Here is a 26,191-nt window from a genome sequence, read left to right as displayed (position 1 = left end):
CATGGCATTATGGCGAACAACTCTTCATTTGAATACAAAAATTCAGTCGTATTCCCCTTTTATGCAAAACAGTTCTACTCAAACTGGGAGGGAAAGAGGGAGAAGAGGATCTGCTACACAGAGGATTTATCCAAGTGACTCTTGTCCGTTAGTGTGGTTTTCATTTTTTTATAGATTTTTTTTCTTTTTTGTCAACAGTCCGTGTGAGCAGAGGCAGGGATCGGCTGTATTGTCCTCCACGACACCGTGGTTAAGCAGTATAAACGGAGCTGATCACCATGACGGCCACAAGAGAAGAAAAAAATAATCAAACCATGACAGTGTCCTTGAACTGCCTCACATTACCACACTCAAACCTGCACGAATACACTGGCTCCATGCACGAGCAAAACACGGGTGGTGATGCTGCACGTGGACCCAAACGTTAGTGGAAGAAAAAAGAAGAAGAAGAAGAAGAAGAAGAAGAAGAAGAAGAAGAGGAAGGCGGGGTTACAGTTTTGATACTCCAACCCCTTGATGACGACCTGAGGTGTGGCCGTGGGATAGAGCTGGACCCCTCACCCATGACCAAGAAATGAAAAAATATAGATTAAATGACAATCCAACCGAACGCTACAACAGTTTGTTGTCTGGGACTTGAAAGAAAAAAAGGAGCGTGAGCAGAGAGGAGGTTCTGAACTGGATCCACCTCTGTTTTGGTGTCCTTCCTCTGTAGACTGACGGGGCGTTGGGTTAAGGCTGTGTGAACATGCGATACTGAACGTGGCTCCACAGAAAAACCGCCAGGCCTCCCCTGCTGGCCCCGAGCGGCCGAGTCCAGAGTCCAAACAGAAGCTCCTCGCAGGAAATCAGAACATCAACAGGGCGGCATTGAGCTCAGATCCAAAAATTGTCGGGTCAGATGCAGGATGTTAAGAGCACGCTCCCTTGCCTCCTCCTCCTCCTGCTCCTCTTCTTTCTTCCCTCCCTCCCGTCACCCTCCCCACCCATCAACCCCACTTGTCATTCCTCCTCTCCCTCCTCTTTGTAAGCGCCTTATCTCTAAACGGATGGCGGGTCACAACATGGCGTGGCCGATCAGGAGCACTCCTCCCCGATGCGTTGGCATGAGCGGCCCACCTTGCGGTCCAGCTTCACCATTTTGAGGACGGCCTCCTCGCGCCCGCGGCCCAGATGGTCGAACAGACAGTCGTGCTGCTCGGGGAGACGGTGGAGCATGCAGAACACGTAGCCTGAGAGGGAAACAGAGAGGAAGTGACCCCAATAAATGCTTTGCTGTTCCAGATGAGTACAGGAGAAATTATCACATCAATGATTTTAATTCAACAAACATGAACATAGGAAAACAAAACAGATTTCTCATAAGACGAGGAAAAAAAAACGTCATTAATCTGATAAAAACGCAGCTACATGTTTAACAGATACACAAGGTTTCATGCCAGCAGCTTTTATTTCATGACAGTTGTTCTGCTTTTAAATCCAGGACAGTCCTTTCACTAGCCTGGTGTTATCATATGTTTTGACTGTGTCTGAAGGAAGGCTCATTGACTATCTCCCCCCTCTAAAAGGAGTTAAAAACATATATTTCTGTGTCAGGGGTATTAGTCATATTTATTCTGAATTTTAAAAATTTTGTTTTATATTAATATAAAACACATAAAGACACATAAAGCCTACTTTTTTATTAAACATGATTTAAACATGTTTTTGTTGGAGAGTAGATGTAGGGGCTGGATCACTCTGCAGGAATTACATTCATGTTGGTAATGTTTTATGTAATGAGGCTAAATTAATGAACCAAACAGGATATACAGGTGCATCTAAAAAGACATCATTCTTTTTAAAGTTCATATTTTGTTTCCATATATTCTGGATTCATCTCATACAAGGTGAAATATTTTAAAACCTTTTTGTTTTAATCTTAGTGATTACAGTTTGCAGCTCATGAAAATTAAAAAATACACTATCTCAAATATTTGAATATTGTAGAAAAATTCCCTTTGGCAAAGGTTTCCTGGGCCTTTATTCTCTCATTCTGGTTCTGTTCACACAACTACAATCATGGGGTAGACTGCTGACACGACTATTGTCCAGAGGACAAACGCTGACACCCTTCACAAGGAGGGTAAGCCACAGAAGGCCACTGCTGCAAGGACAGGCTATTCTCAGAGGCTGTTTCAGAGCATACTCATACTCAAGATGAGAGACACCAGACTAAAAAATCCAGACGAGCTGAAGGGTACTATTGGAGCAACCTGGGCTTCATAACACCCCTGCAGTGCCACGGACTGATCGCCTTCATGAAACTTTGCATTGATGCAGTAATTTGTGCAAAAGGAGCTACAAGTATTGAGTGCATAAATGAGCATGATTTCCCAGAAGGTCAACATTTCTGTGATATAAATCTTTTTTTGGACTGACGTTTTTTGACATTCTAATGTTTCGAAATAGTGGATTTTTTTTTTTACTTGGCATTAACTAGGCCTTGAAATGTTTCACTTTGTATGAGACAAATCTAGAATATATGGAAGTTTTACTTCTTGAATAAAATCACAGGAAAAAAAGAACCCTTGATGATATTCACATTTTTTAGATGTGTCTGTATGTAAGGAACCCGACAAAATTGATCATGCACTACACACTTTAAAAACAGTGAAAAAAATAATAATTTTCTCTTTTAGAACATTACCGAGACAAACCTTTCCTTGGGAAAAAATAAGTCAGACTGTGTTATGTGATCTTTTAAATATTGTTTAAATATTGTGTTAAAAATTACCGATTTTGTCAAAGAGTCTGATGGCTTTGAAGAGAGTTGTAGTGGCAGTTTCTCATTTTAATAAATACATTTTTACTATTCCCCACTCAGAATAACAAACAGATCTTGTCAGTAACGAAAGGAGCACTTTCAGATGTACTTTGAATGTGCTGATCTCCATGAAGGAATATTTCGCAACCATTAAAGCCACTTTTGAACTCGCCTGCCAAGTCAATCTGATGATGCAGGAGAAAAACTTTAATTCAAATATTTAAAAACATGGCCTATGTTCTAACATGAAGAAACTAACCTTTCACTGAAGTTTATGTTGATTCTGAGAAGTATTTAAACCCCTTCCTCTGGATCGAACACTTACTTTAGGACATAAGAAGACTTAAACTCCTAATATTTCAGGGTTATTTTGAAACCAAACTCAGTCTGTTCCACTTGTATTTATAAAAATGACTAGCTATTTTACTTAATCAGTATGAATCAGCTTTGAAGTACAGCAACTGATAACATTTTGGATATTATTGCTGTCTTTTGTCTAAAATCTGGGCCTTTAAAAGTGAAAGTTTGATCCTAAAATAACAAATTCAGCTGCTAACAAACCTGCTTCAGGGTAGGGTTTATGTAGTTTAAATTCTAGTAAAAAAGAAACAAAACAATGCAGCTGAAATAGTTTCCTGACACATTTAACCCACAGCGTGTGAAACTGAGTGATCTAAATGGAACTCTGTAGCGTGAACGTGGAGGTTATTGTGGCCTGGTATGGCAGCATGTGACTGCTGAGCCACAGTCATGTGTTGGTACTGACCACAGCGACAGGAGCCCAGTTCCTGCTGCACCAGCTCTAGTTTGGTTTGGCAGCGATAGCAGCGCCGGCGGTTCTTCTGCTTGGGCGTCCCACGGGCCTCCTCGCTGCTCCCCTCCTTCTCGTCTGGCCGCGGCCGTTTCTCCGGTGTGGCCTCGCTCTCTGAAGCCGACGCTGAAATCACACGGCAGGATTTTAGAGTTAGCATTAAAAAGTGGAGCAGGTCACAGCGAGCTACAGGCAGGAGAAGAAGAGGCTGAGAGTACCTGATTCTCGTGGACGTTTTGTGGGTGTGCAGAGTGTGCCTTGGGCTGTTTCTGTGGACGACACGCCTGCAGATGGAAATGAAGGCGAGTTATGGTAAAATAAATGGTAAATGTACTTAAAGTTTCATGAATTATTTTTACAATTCTGTTCTATTGAGAGTACAAAATCTGACACAGAACAAAATTGTGAGCTAAACACCAGCCCATAAGTATCAGCTGATTTAGGCTGTAATTATCGGTCTCTACTGGCTGTAAATATCTGCTTATCTTGGCTGTAATATTGGCCTAAAATTGGCTCAGAATATCTGTCAGTATCAGCTGTAAATAGGGCCCTATATTGGCTGCAATATTGGTTCTCATTGTCAGTAAATATTGGGCTATCTGGTGTAAACATTAGCCTAATTTGGCTGTAAATATAAGCCTATGTTGGCTGAAAACATCAGCCTACATTTGCTGTAAATATCGACCTATATTTGCTATACATATCTGCCAAACTTAGTTGTAAATACTGGCTTAAACTGTCTGTCAGTATTGTAAATATCTGCAAATCTTGGCTGTAAATATCATATATTGGCCTACAGTGGCTGTAATTATAGGCCTAAATTAGTTGTAAATATCTGTATATATTGGTTGTAAATATATATCTCTATATAGACTGTAAATACTGGCCAACATTGGCTGTAAATATATCAGCCTATATTCACTTTGAATATCAGCCTACACTGGTTGTAATTATCAGCCTATATCAGTTGTAAATATCAGCTTATACTGGCTGTAAATATCTGCCTACATTGACTGTAAATATTGGCCTATATTGGCTGTAGATATCGGCCTATATTATCTGTAAAAATTACCCTACATTGCCTAAAAATATTGGCAAATATGGGCTGTAAATATCAGCCTATTTTGGCTTTGAATATTGGTCTATATTGGTTGTAATTATCCGTGCATATCAACTGTAAATATCAGCCTATTCTGGCTGTAAATATTGCCTGTGAATATCGGCCTATATTGGCTATACATATCTGCCCAACTTGGTAATAAATATTGGCTTAAATTGACTGTCAATATTGTAAATATCTGCATAACTTTGCTGTAAAAATTCGAAATAGCCTATATTGGCTTTGAATATTGGCCTATATTGGTTGTAATTATCAGTGTATATCAGCTGTAAATATCAGCCTAAATTGCCTATAATATTGGCCTATACTGGCTGTAAAAATTGTCCTAAATGACCAGGGTTTTTTTTGGCCAACACTGGCTGTAAGTATCGGCCTATAAAGTCTGTAAATATTGGTCTATCATATTGGTAGCAACAAAAATACAAGCAATTTTCGGATATATTTAAAAGATTTTTTTTAATTCAGCACTTGTATCACATCACATAGCATACACAAATACATGAGTAAAATATGGACGACTTTGTATTTGATCTTAAGTTTAAAAATGTAAAAATTATAAATATGAATTAGAACTTAGATAAGAATTTTGAATCAACAGTAACACTAAACCTTCCTTCGGACAGGTATTTAAAGGTTAGGTTTTTATCAAATAACTATTTTTAAATATGTGCACAAACTTTCAGATTAAGAGAATGTGGCACTCATAGAAACATGAACACAGGAGAGAAAAATTTAGCAGTTAAAGAACACAGCATGAATGTTACATAGCTTTCTCAGACTTTCTGAAGAACAAACTGGAGAAAAACCTTCCAAGGATGTTAGTAATTGGTGCTCGTTGTTTTATTCTTTTAATTTTCTTATTCATTCTTAATATCTAAAGTTTTCTTTGCCAAGTCAGGCACAGGACAGCCTCTATTGTTAGAAATAAAGCTTTCCTTGGCTTCACTGAGAAATGTGTGCCCTCAACTGTTCATTGTGGATCTTGTCTTGTACTCTATGTGAACTCCAGTTGTCCCTGTGCCATGTGCCAACTTGTACTAAGACATTACTGTCTCTGCTGATCAAGACCAAAGCAACAGGGGCCAATTCCTCAATCTTTGCTGTGAATATGGTGGGAATAAGAAGGCTGAAAAACGACGTTTGTGAAAGTACGACTGACGACATAAGAAGACGTCAGACTACACATATCCACAAAGAAATAAATGGGTAAGTCTTGAGCTCAGTAAATGCTAGGACAACCATAGGATACATTATGTTCTTAGAAATGATCTAAAATAAGTTCTGCTACCTTGGTAAAAGTAGTTTAAAGGTTAAGCATTCCCAACTTAACAGAACATTTCAATTTTTCTGTTCTGTCTGTCTCACTCGGCACTTTCACACTAGGACTGAGAAAAAGAAATATTCAGTCCATATTGGTAAATGGGGAAAAAGCTTTCTTAAAAAGTAAAGAGCGCTACTGAACATAAAAAACTTGTAGTCCGATCTTACCTTCCCTTGTGCTGGGAAATGTGGGTGATGGCTCTTCTGCTGACGGTTGCTCGGAGGTGGAGGGCGGCGACGACAAAGGGGATTGGCTACTGCTACTGCTTGTGTCGCTACTGAAAACTGGCGATTGGCTACTCCCGCTGCTTTGGATGGGCTTTGAGGTGCAGTCCTCTCCTGGCTGCTTCTTCTGGATGTCTGTGGTGAAAGACAGCAAGGAAGTAGGCATAGAAAAAAAAGTAAAAATAGGACAGAAAAACGGATATACAGAGCAGAGAAGGAGGAAGAGACAACAAAGAAAACACTGTCAGAATCTGCTGTCGTGCATCTGTGCAGAAATGCAGCTGTGTGGCTAAAACCTCCTGACATCTGACACTAAGTCTTTAATAACAGGTCTGTCTGACTGTGCAGAAAACAGATGGTATAAAAGAAATGGATGCAGTCTCCAGTTCATGTTGTTGTGCCTTAGACGTGGACTGTCTCTAAAAGACAGCAGAAGACCTTCAAATGTCGTGCATACAGAAACTTAATTTTTAAGTGTTTAAGAAAATGAGCCTACTTGATTTAAAACATCAGTGAACCCCTTCCTGAGTTCTTCAATGCAGAATTGTGTTCATTCAATGAATGACAGTGCATTTTAGAGATGTAAAAATTGGATTTTTGCTATTCCAATATTTCCAAACTTAATTCAGCTGTTACAGAAATATGCAAACCAGTTTTATTATGAAAACACTGTATCCTCGGTCTCTCCCCAACCCCTGTAAACCAAGGTGTGCCCCAAGGCTCTGTCCCTGGACCTCTTCTTTTCATCATTTACACACTCCCTCTTAGTCACATCATCCACAAACACGGTCTCAGCTAGCATTCCTACGCCGATGACACACAGCTCTGCCCAGAGTGTAATTTTAGCTCCATTCTGAGGCAAAGGGCCTTCAGGGTTGGAGTTATTTGACAGTATTAATCCACCAGTGTAAGTTTAACTCTGTAGTCAATCGATCCAAGCTCCACCCACTTCCATCTTAAGTCTGGGAGATGTGTGGGCAGTGTTTACCATCATGCCCTTGGGAAGTGTTTAGATGTGTTTGGATGTTATCTGTTCTACAGTGATCCCTGCTGGGATTCCTTTTCTCATGTTGCTGGTGGATTGTTGTTAAAATCTGCACAATAAGGGGGGCAATCCACCGAGTTAAGACAGTCAAGTTAATTTTATTTGATTTTATTATCTAAACAGCACCACATAACAATCGAAGTCATTGAAGAATACCTTTCCTACAGAATAAGTGCATATCATGTCTGGTTATTAAACAAACTAAACAGCCTTAGGTTATTTACATGTTGGCATGTGATTTCTGTCTCTACATGCTCCTCCTCCCATGTCAGAGTTGGGGTCACGTGTGCTGGGATGCTTTCACTCAGTATCATGAGAGAGAGTTCTCCACTGAAACTGGTTAATCTGCTAAAGGTGTATTTACAGTTGTCCTGCTCATTTTACCTCTGAGATCATTAAACAAGGGCTGATCGTTAAACAAGGGCGGCGCAAGATTGCAGAAATTACGCACTATTTATTAAATTCTCGCAACGAGTTTGACACCTGTAATGCAGAAAAATCCTGCAATTACCCGTACATCACAGAGAGAGAGTTTGCACAAAGAGCCTACGGGACAAACCAGTGGCAAATTGGGTTAAAATCAGCAACAGTTGGGCTCATTTCTGCACCAACACCCTCTTGATCTTCTCACCACAGCAGGCATATCAGAGGGGATCAGTTCCTATACAGAGTTGGACTGTGGCTCACCCGCGGGTCAACTGATGATCACTTTATGGTTTTAGAATTAATTTATCTGGGATTAGTAAACTGGTAGACGATCCTTTTGTGTTTTTATTCTCACTGCTCTACATCCTGCGATATTTATAATTGTTTACCCTCTTAAATAAACCTCGTCCACATGCAGATTATGACAGGATGCTAAAAATTGTATAAACATAGCAGTACTGTCAAAAGATCACAGGCACAGAGACAACAGGAGAAGACAGAGACATGCAATGTGTGTGGATAATAACAGTGAAGAGAGTATAACAGCATAACAGTTTTGAGAATCTCGTAATGATCATGTGCAGAAAAGAGAGAAATTGTACAGTAGACTAAATTTAACAGAGCACTAATAGTTTAAGTCACAGTGAGAAACTGCTATATTGAATAGTATCACTGTGTCATTTAAAGGCATGTTTCTGACAACATTAAGGTGAAGCTGTTACAGAGGCTCTGCTAGCCTGTTAGCTTGTGGCTAATTCACCCCTATTTGTTCATTCTGACCAGCAGCAGTTTCACTGACACAGCCTGTAGGGCAGCGGTCATCAAGTACATTTGCACAAGGGCCAGATTTAGTCTCGACAAAAACTCTGGGGGCCAGACTTTCAAATACACAAAAATTAAAGAAATATTCTGGTCTGATTGAAATATTATTTTAGTTGTACTTTCTTTCAAAACACAGGACATTTTTAGGCACCAGTGATATTCCCTATTATCTTTAATGCAGCAGGCCACAAGGAGACAACAGAATTGGCTGGGCTCCTGAAAATCCCAGAGAATTGGCCCTCCACAATTGTGATTTACTAGTATTAACTCATCTTTGACACTTTTAACCCCTTTTTGCATCTTGAACTGAATTTTTGCAAGATATTACCCCCTTTTGAACCATGTTTCCTGAATGTTTTATCCCCTTGTGCCACTCTTATCTTTTTGACACTTTTCTTCTATTTTTGCCAATTTTTTACCTTTTTTTGTTACATTTTTTTCAACAGGTTTTGCAACTTTAAAACCAATTTTTGCCACTTTAAACCCATTTTTAAAACTTTTTGCATCTTTAACCCAATTTTTTGCCGTTCTTTAACCAATTTAAACCACTTTCACTGCATGTTTTATCCCCTTCGTGCCACTCTTTTATCCATTTTTGCCATTTCTTAACCCCTTTTCGTTACTTTTTGTGCACTATTTTTTGTCATTTGTAACAAGTTTTTGATACGTTTGACCTTTTTCCTCTTTTACCATTTTTGCCACATTTTAACCTCTTTTAACCACTTTTCTGCCAATTTTTGTTCCTTTATGCCACCCAACTCCCCATTTTGCCACTTACCACACATTTTTACTACTCTCTAACCCTTTTTCACCTCTTTATCTGGTCATTTTTGCAGAGCTTCTGCCAACCTTAACCCTTTACCTACTGCACTGGGGCCGGCGCTGGCGCTGTGTTTTATATGTCCGGAGTATTATTACTGTAACTCTGTCAAAGTTTGTCTGATCAGAAAAATTCCAACGGCGTTGGAAAGCAGAGAATTGTGGGCATGCACACATATATGGTTCATTACAGCACTCGCAACCATATGACGTGGGCATTCATAGCAAAACACAATAGCAAAACACCAGAAGTATCGTGAGACCGCTACACAGATTCTCAACACTGTAACTCCTCAAAAGTTTGCTCAATCTAAAAAATTCTAACGCTGACAGAGAGCTGAGAATCTGTGCTTTCCAGCAATATATGATGTGTGGTATATATATATTACGGTAATGTCGAACAGCACCGAGAAAACGGCAGCTTTGGCAGAAGACGATTGAGAAAGGAGAGTGAAGTAAGAGAGTAAAAGGAGAGCGAGCGAAAGTGGTGTTTTGTTTTAAAAAAATAGTGTTAGATAGTGGCATTCGTGCATGTCTGTCATGTGCAATAACAACATGTTACTTGAGAATGTTGAGAATGTATTCTTCCACCTTTATTTGCACTAATTTTCACCTATGTATACAGTTATCTTTTGCACTGTGTTTCCCTCACCCAGAGTCCTAGACTCAAAAAAATGACTGGTGATTGTTCTAAACATGTATAGGTTCACATTTCAAATGTCAAATCAAAACTTCATGAGCAATAACAAAATGTCTTCTCATAAAAACCATGAAAAACAAATCCATTTTTGTGTTTTTCTTCTTTTAAACTGCTGACAATTCCATATAATGTGCAACAGTCATTAACCAGATGTTGAAAAGTCAGGTTCAAGTACTCCTGGGAAAAGGGACCAAAGCTCTCAGACTTAGGGCATCTTCTGACTATTTTACAGCCATATTAACAAAATATGTCCAAATCGCCATTTTCAGACTCAGTAGGTAAAGGGTTAACCCTTTGTAAATATCTACTAATCATGACAGAACATTTCTGTAAAAACAGATCAAATGTTAAGTCATTCTAAAACTATTTCAATGTTAATTGTGGAGTGAATTTACCAGCTGTGGACAGTTAAAGCCAAAGGATACTCTTAAAACCACACCGTCTTCTTTTCTCCTTTTCTGAATTTAATAATCTTTCAGAGGCCAAACAGGAAGCTTTGGGGGGCCCGATATGGCCCCTGGGCCACCAGTTGATGATCAGCGCTGTAGGAATACCAAGGCATGGTTGAGAGGGCAACAGAAGGGATGTATGGGGGTTTTGTTTGCAGAAGAGTGAGTTCCAATATCAGGTCATCCCTGAAGACGTATTGCTGATACACAGCATGGATGTACATACTACAGTGCCCAAGACAAACGGTTATTGTTATACACAGACTCTTAGAGTGAGCTGGGCAGTGATACCATGCATGTAAATCAGGAATTCTCCTTGATGATTGCATACTAGATGTCTTTCCATTAGACTGTTCCAAAATAAATAAATGCATGAAGATACCCTTGGGCCTTGATGACTATGATGGAAGGCCCCATCATTTCAGACCAAAAGATGCATTGATTTAAAAGATGTAGTGAGCAGAAAAACAAAAAATAAAAGGAACTCAGCTGCAGGCCTCTCTAGTCAGCTCTCCCGTCATCCCTCCAATTAAAACTGTTCCAGTGCAGATAAAATACCTTTGAAAGTTTCCAGATTCTCAAGGCTACCAAGAACTAGATCCATCAGATGTAAAAGTTTGAGAACAGCCCAGCCCCCCACAGACTAAAAGTAAACTTTGCCAGCTGAAACATGATTTTGTAGGACAAAGACACCATCACCTTGGCCGACTGAGCCGCTCCTCAGACCTGTCTGTACTTTGATAATCTCAGACTCTATCGATTGACCAGGATATTGTCTTTTCTCTCTCTCCTCTGGGGAGGGTGAGGAGGGTCAGCCTACATTTGAGTTTTCTTCTCCGCATGTGGACTAACCCACTTCTGCTCTGCCTCTGTGCTCGTGTGTATTCAGTCTATTCTGAGCCCAGTCTGTGATGCTAGACTCAAAGCTGGGGCCCCGAGGTCCTCGCTGTCTGCCATGCTCGCTGGTTGCCATGGACACCGACAGGGGCTGCAGTGCACCCTCAGCCCATCCATCTCAACCAGAGCCGAGGAGTCATTGAGAAAACTTCATGCATACCTTGACATTTTCAGACTCCAATGGGGCTTTTTTCTTTGTCAGACACTCGTTACAGAGTGGAAACTTTTTACATTTAATGGGATATGAGGCAAACTGCTATGAGAAAACCAGATGGAAAATGTTTGATCTGATATAACCCTTTAAAAGACAGCTAGACTACAGAGATGTGAGAAAGAACAGGCCTCATTCATCCATATCCTCCTAAGATTTCTTACATTTATCCTTAAATGAATAGTATGTACAATTCCGCCACCAGGGGGCTCTCAAACAAAACAATGACACAATATTATGAGCACAGATCAGCTCTGCCCATCTCTGCTGTTGAATTGAAGACTGTGTTTAATAAAAATGGCACCTCATAAGGCATATTTACTAAACAGAAAACCAACGATATGTTTTCAGTCATGAATTTCTCATAATGAGAAAGAAATGCACTGAAAAAGTCACTTCCAGGTTCCTGTTGGAAGCTGTCCCATAATGCACATGTGCACTGGAAGCACAGGGCACATGTGCTTCCTAATCCTAATTTCTGCCTGATTAGAGGTTGCAGACAATTATTTGTCCAAATAATCCCAAAATGAGTTGCATCAACAGTTTGGTCATTTTTAAACCTTATAGTCTGGGGTATTTGGTTTTGTGTGTGGCTCAAAGTGCAAACGTGTGGTTTTGGTTCACTTTCACATTGCACAAGGTCAAACAAACCATACTGTCTGCATAACATCAAGCAGTTATACGTTTGTGACGCTGTCATCCCAAACAAAGGCTGATGAAGAAGAAGTAGAAAAAGCAAAACAGGAAATCCATCTCCTTCCTCCATTTTTTTTATCACATACACAATGAAACAAAACCAAATCCCTGACTTGTGATTTCTGCTTTTGCCTTATTGTCAGTATGAGCAGCCAGCAAGGCAGCAAGCTAACCTAACCGCTAGGGATGCACCGAAATGAAAATTCTTGGCCGAAACCGAAAATGAGGAAACCAGGGCTGAAACCGAAAACCGAAAACCGAAAGAAATTATTATGCCAATTATTAGTACCATTGCATTTATGGCTCTGACTGTGTACTAACCTCACTAAAATCAATTGCAACTGCTAAACTTAATATTAATGCTTCAAAAAATAAACCAATTACAAAATGATGTAAATATTTATCAAGCACTTCATTCCAACAATACACAATATAAAATAAAATAAAATACAAAATAAAATGTTTAACTTGACCGCACTCATGTATACATTAAATCAGTAGTTCTCAACCTTTTTTCAGCCAAGTACCCCCTAAACAGCGCAAAGCTTTTTGGCCAAAAAGAAAGACATTAAAGAGTGCTGTAACAGCCGTCTGATTTATCAAACTTTGCAACTGATAAACACTTTCAAATTACAAATATGAGATTTTTTTTCATACATTTTAAATGTTAAAAATGCATGACTAAAGTCATGGCACATCTTCTCATCTCTAAACGTGGGAATTCAAATGAATGTAGCTGTTGAAAACAGTGACTGGAAAAGCTTTAAACCCACAAGTGTGCAAAACTCTGCTCGGCTGCAGTGGTCTCTCTGGAACAATTTGGAAATAAAAACATAGAGCTAGAGAGAACTAAAAACCTGTAAATAATAAACAAATTACAAAAAAGACTTCTCTCTTCTCAAACTGAAATCATGAACTTACTTATAAATCAGCATTTCTTCACAAAAAATAAATCAGAAACCTTTTTATGAATGGAGTGATTGTGAATACAGTGATTGACAGGCATGTGCTAGTGTGGGTCAAACCATTCTGCCATGGGGGAGACTCAGGGGGGTTTTAGGGTGGTTAAATTTAAGAGCCTACAAAATATTAACTCCAGTTTATAAACTTATGGTCCTTACACTCTATATGCAATTTTTTCATGCAAATTATTTACACAAAATATTTACATTTAGAACCTGTAGCGAGTCAAAGCAAGCTTCCACAACTGCAACATCATTTCGCAGCGCGACATTGCTTCAGATATTTAAGTAGTGCATTTGTGCTCATATGGACATGTCGGGCTGTCTGTTGCCTGTCTCCCTCTCTACCAGGCTAAAAATGAGGAGATATCAAACATCAGGTCGTGTTGGAGAGGAGGACGTTTTTGTTCCTCTGTCTGCCTTAAAAATCGGCACCACCACCATGCGCGCGTTGGAGTGAAACTCACACAGCTGGAGCTGTTTCTAAACTAATGGGACTTTAGTGAAATATTTACCAACACAGTCTCCTCTGACCTCCGACATACGACTTATAAATGCTCCGGACCAACCAGCTAAATGACTCCTCTGACCAGTCTGGAACACAAACAGGTGAGCCAGTCTGTGCGCTGTGGAGAGAGTTAACTCCTCTCACCGCGAGCCTCAGCTGTGCAATATTATAACTCTATTTATCATATTTGACATGGAATGAATGAAAAGTCCGTCCCTCCTCTTACAAACTTGGCTGGCACAGTGAATGAAACCGTGACACAAAACGGCACTGATGTCCTGGCTGTGCGTAAAAGTGCCGCGTTACGCACGGAGTGAAGGACAGAGAGGGACAAATCTCATTTTATCTTCCGCTTCAGTAAATATCACTGTTTATCAGAGGACAGAGAAAACACACCGCAGACGTTCACAGCACGAATGTGATTTTAGAATGTACGTAATATACTCGCAAAATCGTGTCGCTCCTGACGTGCAAAGAAAGGCGCTATTTTTCCTAAATAGCCGGCATGTATTTTAAAATCTCGCGTACCCCCTGGAGTGCCGTCACATATATGCACCCCTATTTTAGAACCACTGATCCAAGTGCGTGCTGGCTGTGGTTTTTGCTTGCGTCATCACAACGTCGTGTTTCGGTGATAAAAGTCTTGTGGCCGAAAACCGAAAATGCACTTTTGGGCCATTTTCAGTGACCGAATTTTTGGTGCATCCCTAATAACCGTCTATTTCCCCATTCAGCTAAACGCTCATTTAAATTTAAACCCACTAGCCTAAAGAGGAGAAAATCTTTAGAAAACAGTCAAATCCTCACAGGGTTACTGTGTAGATGTGTTAGTTTAATATACTTTCTACAGCATGGCTAATATTAGCAGCTAGCTCCACCAGCCTTCGTTCCTCTAAGCAGATTATTATCGTACTTTGATGTGTGGCCTCTTTACTTCAGTTAAATAGTTACTAGTGGTGGGAATCACTAGGGGCCTCAAGACACGATATTATTGGAATACCTGGGTTACGACTTGCAAAATTTTGCAATACAGAGTACTGTGACAACATATATTGTGATCTATTCCATTTTTTCAACTGTTAGCTGATTTAGCATTAGCCTTGCGCTCGTGTTTGTCATATTTCTGCAGTATTTTATTTTCATGTAGCCCTTTTTACAAACTTCAAGTGTCATGTCCATCTCATTGTGCCCTGCCTGCATTCCTAATGTCCTTCCCCTGGTTCTGCCATGTTTGTTGTACTAACTTTCTCCTGCACTATGACCGTCACCTCTGACAACCCTACTGGACAAACAATTATCCAAATAGTTGATTTTATTTTTCCATTATCATAGACCTCAGTTCATATTAGTAATTAATTTGAAAAAAAAATCAATACTCGGCTGACGAGACGAAAGGATATATATCATCAGACAAAACATCACGATACTATGCTGTATTGATTTTTCTCCCACCCCTAGTAGTTATACGTGAGTTTAACCCTTGATAGCCTACATACCACTTATTTCCATTTACTACTTAAAAAACAGTGATACCATGCTGTTCCTACTACACGCTAACTGCTTAGCCACTGCTAAGCTTCTCATATTTACAGTGATCTCTAGTGGTGGGATGTCAATTACAGTTCAAAAAAACATTATAGAACAGGATTCTAAGCTTGTATTTTTATAAAAAATAAAAGGGATTTAGTTTAACTGATTTGTCAGTCTCATGCCGGCTAATATGAAAAATGAATTTAATCATCTAACTGTTTAACCATGTGCATCCCTAATCAGTAATAAGGAAGAAGGTGAGCCAAAATATGAGCAAAAGATGACGTGTTTCCATGGCTACACAGACGCTAAGCGAGGTCTTGAACCCTGTTTGAGTGTATTAAATGACAATTACATCTGTAAAACATTACGCTTTGCACCACTTCCTGCCTTTGGTTCACTAGGTTCTCTAATAGCGTTCTCACAGCAAACGAACCGCTGTTTTTAAGCGACCAGAGTTCACTGGTTTGGTCCACACCTGAGTTTGAATGAGCTTTCACACCAATCCAAACAAACCCGACTGTCTGGGAAAATGTGCCAGAGTTCGTTCAAAGCGGACCAAACAACTCTGGTGTGAATGTGACCTAATTAAGCTTCGGACGATCGAGTTAGAGCCTCTCTGGTCTGGAATCACAAGCATCCCACTCATCACACCAGAGTGTGGATGGTGAAAAATGGAAACATACTTCATTTCTAATTTTGAAATACATAAATATTTGACATTAATTTCATAAACTGATGTGATAATGCAATGGAACATGACAGATTTCTCATTAAAATACACAAAAGTGGGTTTTATTTCTGGGAATAATCATGTTTTTAGCACATATTTGAAACTTATTTTACAGATACTCTCTGTGTATTTAATATTCAACATTTTGCACATTAGATTTAATAAATTAAATTGAAAATTAGACAAAAAAAAGGTAACTTTTCTTCCTACAAGTGTCTCATAATGCTGATGCATCTTGAATTTATGTAACTTGAAGCTGTGCAACATTTCAGACCAGATAACGGACACCAACTGTCTGCTGGTTAGCTGCCAGTGACCATTAGAGCAGAAATCTGGCCTTCAATTTTGGTTACATGTTTTCATCACTACTGTGGCAGGACCACCATTAACTTAGAACACCTTTACTAAGGAGTTATCAATGATCTGATGGAGTTTTTAATTCAGGTTAAAAATTCCATTCTAAAACATGATATTTTCCTACAGCCATGCATACTTGAGATAGGATAAGACAAGTTCATGCTTATCATCAACTTGAGACACTATTATAAGACTAATAGGAGGAAGTGGATTTACATTTAAGGAATTACTCTTAGTGTTTAAATCAACATCATGCACAATCTTAAGAGTAAAATGACAGAGATAGTTGGATAAACATGTTCTGCCTGAGGACTATGAAAAATGTGCATACTAGCATTAGCATTTAAATGGCAAATCAAAACCTTATCACCAAGTGTGGAGTACATCAGACTTCAGAACTTGGATTGCCAGTCAACTAGGAATGTAACTACCAACTATTCTGACTGGTGACTAATTATCGCTTGCTGTTGTAACTATTAGTCGCCTAGGTCAGATGGATTTCCCTGCATTTGCTAAATAGCTGTTTAGTAAATGCTTATGCAAATGTAAATGTTTAGAAGAGCCTAAAATCAAGCTGTCTTTAAACATAACCAGTGTTAATGTGGGCTGGCTGATGTCCTTTATGTGTCGTCTGGTAATGGCAATAATATCTTCATATAAATAAAGGTACATTTAAGTTAAATATTAATATGATAAGAGTTTGCTTCGATGGAAAAAGATGGAAAGACATAAGAGAGAAAAGATCCACAGTGTTTAAGATAAAATGATAGTTAAGAGGCCTAAAATGTAAAAAGGAGAAAAATCATTGCATGGCTTTAACTTTAAACTGTTGAAATATGGCAAAAAAGTACTTCAATGAACGACATCTAATATGCCTATCTTCAAATGCTTGCACACTACTGTCATGCTCCCATGATAAGCAAGGTCCACTTTACATCACAGATAATCTTTATTTTATAGGAGAGGCAGGGCTCTCCCTCTTTCTTTGGCTTGGGTCTCTGGATTGAGTCTTTTCCTTGAGTCTTAGCCCTTCCACCAGAGACTCATGAAGAGACTGAAGAAATCGAAGCATGGAGGACTGGAGACTAAAAAAAGTTCTTAAGCGTCTATTTCCCTATTCGGCTAAATGTTCATTTACATTTTGTTCAACTGACTAGTCTAAAGAGGAGAAAACCCTAAAAAACAGTCAAATTCCTCACAGGGTCATTGTGTCAGCGGGTGTGACGTTAGCCTAATATTCTCTCTACAACGTGGCTATCATTAAAAGCTAGTGCCACCCACCTTCATTCCTCTTTGCAGATTATTATTATAGATTATTATACACCAGGCTACATACCACTTTATTTCTATTTACAGCTTTAGAAAACTGTCATTGCCATTTTTATCTCATTTTTGCACTTTCTTTGTTCCATTTTTTGCCACTTGTCGTCCAAATAGGATATATTTTGCCATTCAATACCACTTGTTTCTTTTTGTCCCAAATTTTTGCCTCTTCTTTTTGCCACTTTTTTACCCATTTTTGCCCTTTGTCACAATATTTAGCCACATTTTGCCAATTTAAGCTACCTTTTGCAATTACATATCACTTGTTTCCTGTTTTTTGCCGGTTTTTGCCAATCTCGACTGCTTTTTGCCCATTTTAGTTACGTTTCACTCTTTTTTTTAACTTATTTATATTGCTACTTAAAGCTGTTTTTGCCACTTTTTACCCCTTAGATTGTGGCTCTTGCAAAGGTATTTTTTTGAACAATTTGTCTCTTTGGTTGAGCAGTTGAGAAACACCGGTCTAAATGGTTTTAACAGCTGCTGAAAGAAAAAAAAAAATTCAAGGACAGAAGACTTACCAGCAAAACATTTGGAGCACAGATTCATAGTTTTACTGGACCTGAGGAGAGAGAAGTGGACATAAATTTCAGTACAAGCCCCTCTTCATTAAAACACTAACAACCTAAGAAAACACAGATGCTCAAAATGAAATAAAAACATAAACCACAGGAGAAAAGCAAATGATCATCATATGTAATCAGATACACAATTTTCATCAAAAACATTCAGTTAATCCCTTTAAAATAAGACTCTTCACCGAAGTCCATTAATCTCTGTTTAACTTTATGCAGAGAGGCTTAACACGACAGTGGAAGTATGATGCTGTTCTGTAACACGGTGCATGACCCCTTTATCTAATACCTCAAATGACAATTATATCATAACTGGAGTGTCAGCCATAACCGTCTTTCATAATCACTGCTAATGTTTCATCCGCACCGCCTTGTTTTGTTTGTCAACCTGGCAAGCTGTAACCTGGCACCTCAGATGGAAGTGTTCCACACATCCATCTGGAAAACCTCCCATAGACTGTGTTTGAGAAAGCTGGGCTGCAAAATCCACTGATATGGATTGTTAAAACTTAACTGTTAAAACTATACTGACACCTATCCTTGGTTGTAATGCAACTTCAGGTGTTCAAATCTGAACCCAAGAAGAAAAAAGTGGCATTTTGGAAAAAACGTCTCTACCTCCTGGTTTCTTCCTCCCTATAGTAATGTCCTGTCTTTTCTTCACTTTCTGGACTTCTCTTTAATGTGCACACAGCCACAATGCAGCTGATCCTGTCAGCTGTGGGGCCATCAGTGGAGTCAAAGGCTGGAAGTCCGTAGGGTTTTCACATCATTGTTCCTACAGGAGCTATGTGACCAATGCAGCAGGACAAGCCAGCACAGACGAGCTTCGACTTCATCAAGGAGGGGACAGCGAATGTATCTGCGTGTTATTAAGATGTCTGACATTATCTTTAAATAGATCACTATGAAATTCAGTCCAAGAATGGCTTTAGGCCAAATAATAATTGATAAGACTGCTGAGATGACCCTGATCTGTCAAATTTTTGCTAAATCTATGGTCCCAAGAAATGCATTTGGAAAAGGTGCTCCTAAGACTGGTCAAATTAAATTTAACAATTTTCTACAGCCATGATTCTCAACTTGTGGGTTGCAGCTTAAAAGTGGGTCACAGATCTTTTTTTTATTTGGTCACAAGTGTATGCTTAGGAATAAGAAAGTTGTGTTGAAAAGTTAGTGTTTATCGGTTATCTTTAAGGAGTTAAATAGAGGTGGTAGGGTAGCTATTACTGGTTAACATCCAGCATATAGGTCAAAAGAAGTAAAGGATGTGTAAAGTTTGGTTTTAAACTGGCTGTCTGGATGTAAATATAACACAAACCACATGAATTGCGGGTTCTCTTTTAGGACAAATAGGACTAAAGTGAGTTGTAAGGCCGCCATGAAAAGACGGCGATGTTTTGTACTGCCTCAGGTCAAACCTGCATCATTTTTCATTATATAAATTTCAGTGGTTAAGAGAAGATGAGAGAGAAAGGTGAGGGGGGATCCAGAAAAAGAGAGGAGGAAGACGTATGAAGAGAGAAGAAGATAGAAGAGAAAGGTGCAAAAAGAGAGAAGTGGAGGAGGGGGGCAAAAAGAGAGAGAAAGGAGTTACAGAAAAGAGAAGTAGGGGCAAAAGACAGGAGAGGGAGGTGGAGAAAAAGGGAAGATGGAGATGAAGAAAGACAGAAGATTGTTACAGAAGGATAGAGGATGAAGGGAGAGGAGGATAGTGTAGAAAGAGATACAAGGAAGTTGCAAAAAGAGAGAAGGGGAAGATGCAGAAAGAGAAGAGGAAGGTACAGAAAGAGAGATGAGGATGGTTTAAGAAAGAAGAGGAAGTTGCAGAAAGAAAGACGAGGAAGATGCAGAAAGAGAAGAGGAAGGCGCAGAAAGAGAGATGAGGAATGTTGCAGAAAGTGGAGAGGACGTTGAAAAAACAGAAGAGGAAGGTCAGAAAGAGAGAAGACAAAGATGCAGAAAGAAGAGGAAGAGGATGCAAAATGATAGAAGAGGGAGATGCAGAAAAAGGAGAAGAGGAGGTTTAAAGTGTTCAGTGGGGGCTAACTTGACTGGCCCACACAGAGCTCTGACCTCAACCCCACCGAGCTCCGTTGGGATGAACTGGAACAGAGATTGTGAGCCAGGCCTTCTGGTCCAACATCAGTGCATGACCTCATGAGTGCTCTACAGAATGAATGGACACAAATTCCCACAAAAACACTCCAAAATCTTGTGGAGCCTTCCAATGACAGTAAAGGGGGACCAACTCCATATCAAAGTACATGTATATGAAAACAATGTCATTACAGTCCCTGTTGGTGTAATGGTCAAGTGGCCAAATACTCTTCTCTATATAATGTATATTTGAGTGTTTTAAACTCTAGTTTTAGCTCAACTAACATAATAATTTGACTTCAACATCATGTAAACTCAATATGAGGAAAACCTTTTAATCCAAAAGGTGATGTGATTTAAGAATATAACCCCATCATAACGTAGTTTTTGTCAAAGTTTTAATTCATGTTGTGCAAACAACAAATACTTGGCATCTAAATGGATCTCTTTGCGGCTCCAGTTCCAGCGTGCATACTTGCTAACTACTTGTATCGGTCAGACTTCAATCCTTGTGCTAAAGTACATTAACATTTCTCAAACTGGTTTTCTTCGGGAGGTTTTAGTTCACCTGAAAGGTACAATTAGTCCACAATGGTTTCAAGATTTTACAGATAAAACAGCTTAACCAAAGAAGAAAAACTAGTCAGGATTGCTACGTGGGTGCAGTCTTTGAATGAGGAAAAATTAAGAATTAGCATTCTGCATCTGCCTTTTATTTCCCACTTTGAAAGACCCAGTATAACCCTTTAAAAGAAAAAAAGATGCATTTAAAGATGCCAGGATGAATGGCATTACTCTGTGCTTTAAGCAGTGAATTCCCTCCGTCAAAATGCTACACTAACCTCACTGAAGACTGCTGTAAGAGGCCTTGAGCTTCAGCGCCATGTGTGCAGAGCGTGTGCGGGACAGAGCGGTCAGCAGCCCCCCGGCCAGGTGTTATTCTGAGCCGTAAACACACAACACTGCCATTTCTGTCACCTGACAATGACAGGTGGGCTTACTGGTCCCAGTTCGCTCACTGGACACCACAAAAAGAAGGAAGCTAGGGAGGGGGATGGGACATGGGGGATGAGGGAGTGTTTCTGTAGCCAAATGTCAAGACCTCCAGTATCTAAACAGATGGGTGGACTGATTGTATTTTACACAACAGCTTTACGTTCCACCCTTACATCTGTGATATTTCTGTTATCCAAGTATGACAGTGGTTTATAGAGTGTCCATGGAGGCCAGTTTAAGATAACACTAATCTTATCTTGCAGTGTTGCTTTGGAATAACTAACATGGCCACCAGAAGAGTCAGGTCTTTTTTTTTTCCTTTTTTTTACTACTTAACACTAGAATTACTAACACGTTTATTATTGCTATCCAATAACTTTGTAACCATCCATCCTACTTAACTAAAGGCCCATGTTCACCAAGCTCTGTGCATACTTTTAATGGTATTTCACTTGGTATTTACATCTTAAATTGTCAAAACAGCCACCTGTAGTTCAACTAGGATACTTAATTTGAGTGTACAGTGTTAATTTTAACAGCTGTGTTAAATCCAGTCTTAGTTTTTGGATTTAACTCGTTCACATTTTCAACTTTATAGTAGGGATGCACCGCACTGGATTTTGCTGACATCAGAATGCTGATATTTTTGATAATTTTATAACGATATCTAAATGTAGTTTAGACCTAAACCTTTAGACCTTAAAGCACACAATTCAAAAGTTTAAGGATGAAGAGATTAACAGATTTCAGTCATTAAAACAGACTTTTAGGGGTAAGGAATTATGATGAGTTGAGAACAAGACTTCAGCTAAAGCCAAAACTCAACTAGCTTATTTCTTCATACGGCCAATTTTTAAAGCCGATACAGTCAGATTTTTATAGCAAAAATTTTGGTTGTAAATAACAGCCAAAATTGTCATATCTGCCTATATCACACCGATAATACCGTGCATCCCTACGTCATAGTTTAAGTCGACGAAAACCCCAAAACATTCTAGTCTTTACTTTAGTCAAGACATGTATTTCCTATAAACAAAGTAACTCAGCCATATTTCAAAATTAATATTATTGTAAAACATTCATTAATGCATGATCAAAACTTTAATTTATTTAAAATACACCAATGAAAACAGTGACATACCTGATATGCACAATGTGAATGTGCAACAGCCCAGCAGTGGTACATATCATCATTATTATTGTCTTACATACACAGGTATGCTTACATAATTAGGAATCAGTCAGATCGTCATTCTATTATTTCATTTTTTTCTGATAATAGTCCATGATGCATCCAGCCTACTATTACCTCTGAGAGTTGAGGCCACATTCTCTTGGAGATAATGGAGAAATAATATAAGAATGTAACCCTGCTTTGTGGATGTGGCTATCAGCTTACACCCACGCCTACTAGGGATGCACAGATGCACCGGCTTATCATCGGTATCTTCTAATATTGTCAGTTTTGACAAGCATCAGCTACCAATGAATGCTGAGGGCATCAGTGAATGTCAATAGCAGATGTTGTGAAATTATTTTATATCAGTTTAATGATGACGTTCATCCTTAAACCTTAAAGTGTGTTTAAGAAGCTGAAGTTGTGCGGCTTAACTACATTACTATATCAGTATTCATGCCGATATTGTGCAATATCAATATCTAATGTCATGCACCCCTATCAACTTTTCATCGTTACAGAATGAGGTTTGTTTACAAAATGTGTTTTCTTCCCTTTGGACTAGGGCTGGGAAATCAATCAAAAATTGCAGAAGATGCAATATTTCTTTAATCTGATATTCGAGTCAAAATACCAGTTTAAACTTTTCTTTTTTGCAGCAGAGATGCAATGCATTACAGATCATAAAATCATCGAAAGACATTTTTTACAATACTCTACAACAATTCTACTTTTTTTGGTACGTTTCACTTATTTATTATGAGAATGACATGGTTCTAACTCCCTTCAATGCATCAATTCCAATCCAAGTTGCAATGCAAGACAAAATCATCACAATTAGACATTTTTCTAAATTGTTCTGCCCTAGTTTTATCTGATATTGTGATGATTATAATATAGAATAATTTATTGCGTGTCGTTCAGCCCTACCTTAGACTAGTCAATTAAACTAATTTATAATTTTTTGTTTAAGCTAATACGAAATCATTTGATCAGACAATATTTAGGCAAGACCAAGAGATCTTCTTTGGTCTTTTTGCTGGTTCATCCTTGTTCCTTAAAATTCAACATGGCTGAAGTGTTAGGTCTGAACTCCATTTATAGATCAGTATAGACTAAAATTAATTCATGAATATCAGCATATAGCCCGCTAGCAAGAAATGTGATGCCAGTGCTTACCCAAGTGTTTTTCTATCATTTATTTTGTCTAATGTATGGAACCAGTGTCCTGGTTAAACTAGTGCTGGATTAACCACTGATACTATGATTTAAAACTGCTACGCAGTTCGCTAGAGGGTTGCACTTGTTTATTGGTGCCTTCTGGGACATTAATGCTACTAGGAAAGAGTTTCCTGGGCAACAAAGTACGTTTAAGGTGAATATTAGGAAAGAAGATTTAATTGGCTATGCAAGTGTCTGATTTAAACAAAATAAATGGCAGTAGCTCATTATTTGAACTTTGTGAACCCCAAAACACTTCTCCCAGTGATGCTAATGTATCTGAAAGTCAAGTGCTGGCATTGAAATGGTCTGAAATAAAAATGTATTATTCATAGCATCATGTTAAGGTTGTATGTGGGTTGTATGGAGATCTTCAGGTTTCAAATGTGGCTGCAGCATACTGAAGTTTGGGAAAGGCTGATCTGGGCAAATATCTTATATCCTGCAGCCCTGAAATGCACCATAACTGACTGTGTGCAGGTTGTTACAATGCTGTATGTAGTTCTGAAAAAGGCACATGAAGCTTAGTCACAATTTGCATGTAATCTAAATGTAATCTGGAGAAGTTATTTTCAGATTTTAATAATGAAATGTCCATATTTTGAAGAATAACACATTTATAGGGCATGTTCGCCTTGTGTGATGCATGTTTCTAAAACAACCTGTCACATTTCAAGGTGAAAGTTAAATTTTGGAAGAACAGACTTAATGTGCTTTCCTATCAAAAAGGTAGGTTTATACTGCATCAGTTATAACAACTTTAGAAATAGCTTATCACATACGGGCAAAAATCCAATATCGTTTAAAACTAGCTTTTTCTAAGAGTGAAAATGAGTAATATCTGTCTTCATACATCTATATTTAATTTGTATATATGGTCATGTCTTGGCTCAGTGTTTTTAATAGAGGGTTTAAATGAATATTTTAAAAGTCCTTTGGGGTAACACTGGAGACATCAGTGAATCACATCCGGTATGCAACACACATCCATTTCTTGACAAGACCGAATGTAAAAAGGGTGAAAATACCCCAAAAAACTGATTTATCAACTCTAATTCGAGTTAGGATTAAAGTGAGGTAAATTTTTAAATGTTTTCTTACTGATTTCCTTCGAGGTGATTCAGGAAAAAGCTCCATGTTTAAAAGGAACCTGCTGGCAATAAATCATCCTCTATCTCGAGTACGTCACCTCCTGGTTGACAAAACGTCTTAAAAACACGATATAACACGGTTCTATTTCCCAGCCAGCGTTCGAGGTGGTTAAAATGTTTTAAAAACCTGTAAAAATACTGGAAATAGAGCTAGTTTTCAGGTTGGGAGGTTTATTTATTAGCCAACTTCCCAACCCCCCACCCTCGGCCTGTAACGTTACAACAGAACAACAACAATAGGTTTGGACTGTTCAACCCGTTCAGCAGATTTCTTCTGGATTTACCTTTTGGTTTAAGATAAAGCGTTTATTAAAGTATAAATCAAGGTTCAATCTTACCCCCAAAATCCGCAGGGACAGCGCGGAGGTAGACTCGGAGGTTTGCTTCGTTCACTAGTGTCTCCCATGACTTCCAACAAAAACCGATATGGAAACGCAAGGCAGGGGATGAGTCCGAGGCCTGGTCGTTCAATGAGGAAAAACGATCCAACATTCAAGTTTAAAATAAAAAAATAATCCCCCGTTTCCTTTAAAGTCCACAAGTCGATGAAAAAAGGAAGCGAACTCGGCAATATTCGGTTAAAAAACACCCTCGATAAGTCAAACAAAACGGCTCAGTTTGAACTGGAATAATTGAACGGTACTCAAAGCAATCAGCTGGACGTTCGGACTTTACCATCGACGGAGAAAAAGAGGGGGTGTCTCGATGTATCATTCGACACTAAACCCTTGGAAATACAGCAGCTGTCCTTGAATTTGATTTAATATCATCGTACAGGAGTTAAATATATGGGAGGGTGCAAAAAAAGGCGAAAAGAAATAACATAAGCAAGGACTTCCCCTCTCAATTGATTCTGACCACCCCTATTCACACGTCGTTGCTGCGAAGTATGCTAGGCCGGAAACGCGTCCATCAAACCAGAAATGTCAATATTGCCCAACGAAATGATGGCTAAACAGTGCCACAACGAGCAACTATACACGCGAAAACACGACAAAACCTATATAAAACAAAAAATACATATATGAAGTTGCTGTATGGAACTAAAATGAGAACAACAACTGAAAATGTAAGGCTCGGCGAGCTTTCATCACTGTAATCCGTTTTACCGGATGACAAAGAGGACTGAAAATAATTAAAATTCAAAGAAAATAAAACATACACGGTTAAAATTTCATAAAAATTCTATCACTAAAATCATTGATCAGTAT

At 38.8% G+C, this 26,191-nt stretch overlaps 1 protein-coding gene across 1 annotated transcript; it reads right to left on the bottom strand.

Annotated features, from left to right (window-relative positions):
* Positions 1-980: 980 nt before the first annotated feature.
* Positions 981-25,828, bottom strand: zfand3 (zinc finger, AN1-type domain 3). Its single transcript, XM_041805406.1, has 6 exons — positions 25,319-25,828; positions 18,282-18,322; positions 6,226-6,417; positions 3,836-3,901; positions 3,573-3,743; positions 981-1,232 (listed from the first exon to the last, which is right to left on the bottom strand). The coding sequence occupies exons 1-6, from the start codon at positions 25,384-25,386 to the stop codon at positions 1,078-1,080; spliced, it is 693 nt and encodes a 230-aa protein (XP_041661340.1). The 5' UTR covers positions 25,387-25,828; the 3' UTR covers positions 981-1,077.
* Positions 25,829-26,191: the final 363 nt, after the last annotated feature.

This window comes from Cheilinus undulatus, linkage group 14 (genome assembly GCF_018320785.1).
Source record: "Cheilinus undulatus linkage group 14, ASM1832078v1, whole genome shotgun sequence".
Taxonomy (NCBI): Eukaryota; Metazoa; Chordata; class Actinopteri; order Labriformes; family Labridae; genus Cheilinus; species Cheilinus undulatus.
Note: the sequence above shows the minus strand (reverse complement) of the source record. Positions and strands in the feature narration are given on the sequence as shown.

Excerpts from the sequence above, each read along its gene's own strand:
- zfand3 (XM_041805406.1), bottom strand. The coding sequence starts at position 25,386 with ATGGGAGACACTAGTGAACGAAGCAAACCTCCGAGTCTACCTCCGCGC. Across the intron at positions 6,418-18,281 it reads GTGCTCCAAATGTTTTGCTG|ACATCCAGAAGAAGCAGCCA; the intron begins GTAAGTCTTCTG and ends CTTTCACCACAG. Across the intron at positions 1,233-3,572 it reads ACTGGGCTCCTGTCGCTGTG|GCTACGTGTTCTGCATGCTC; the intron begins GTCAGTACCAAC and ends TTTCCCTCTCAG.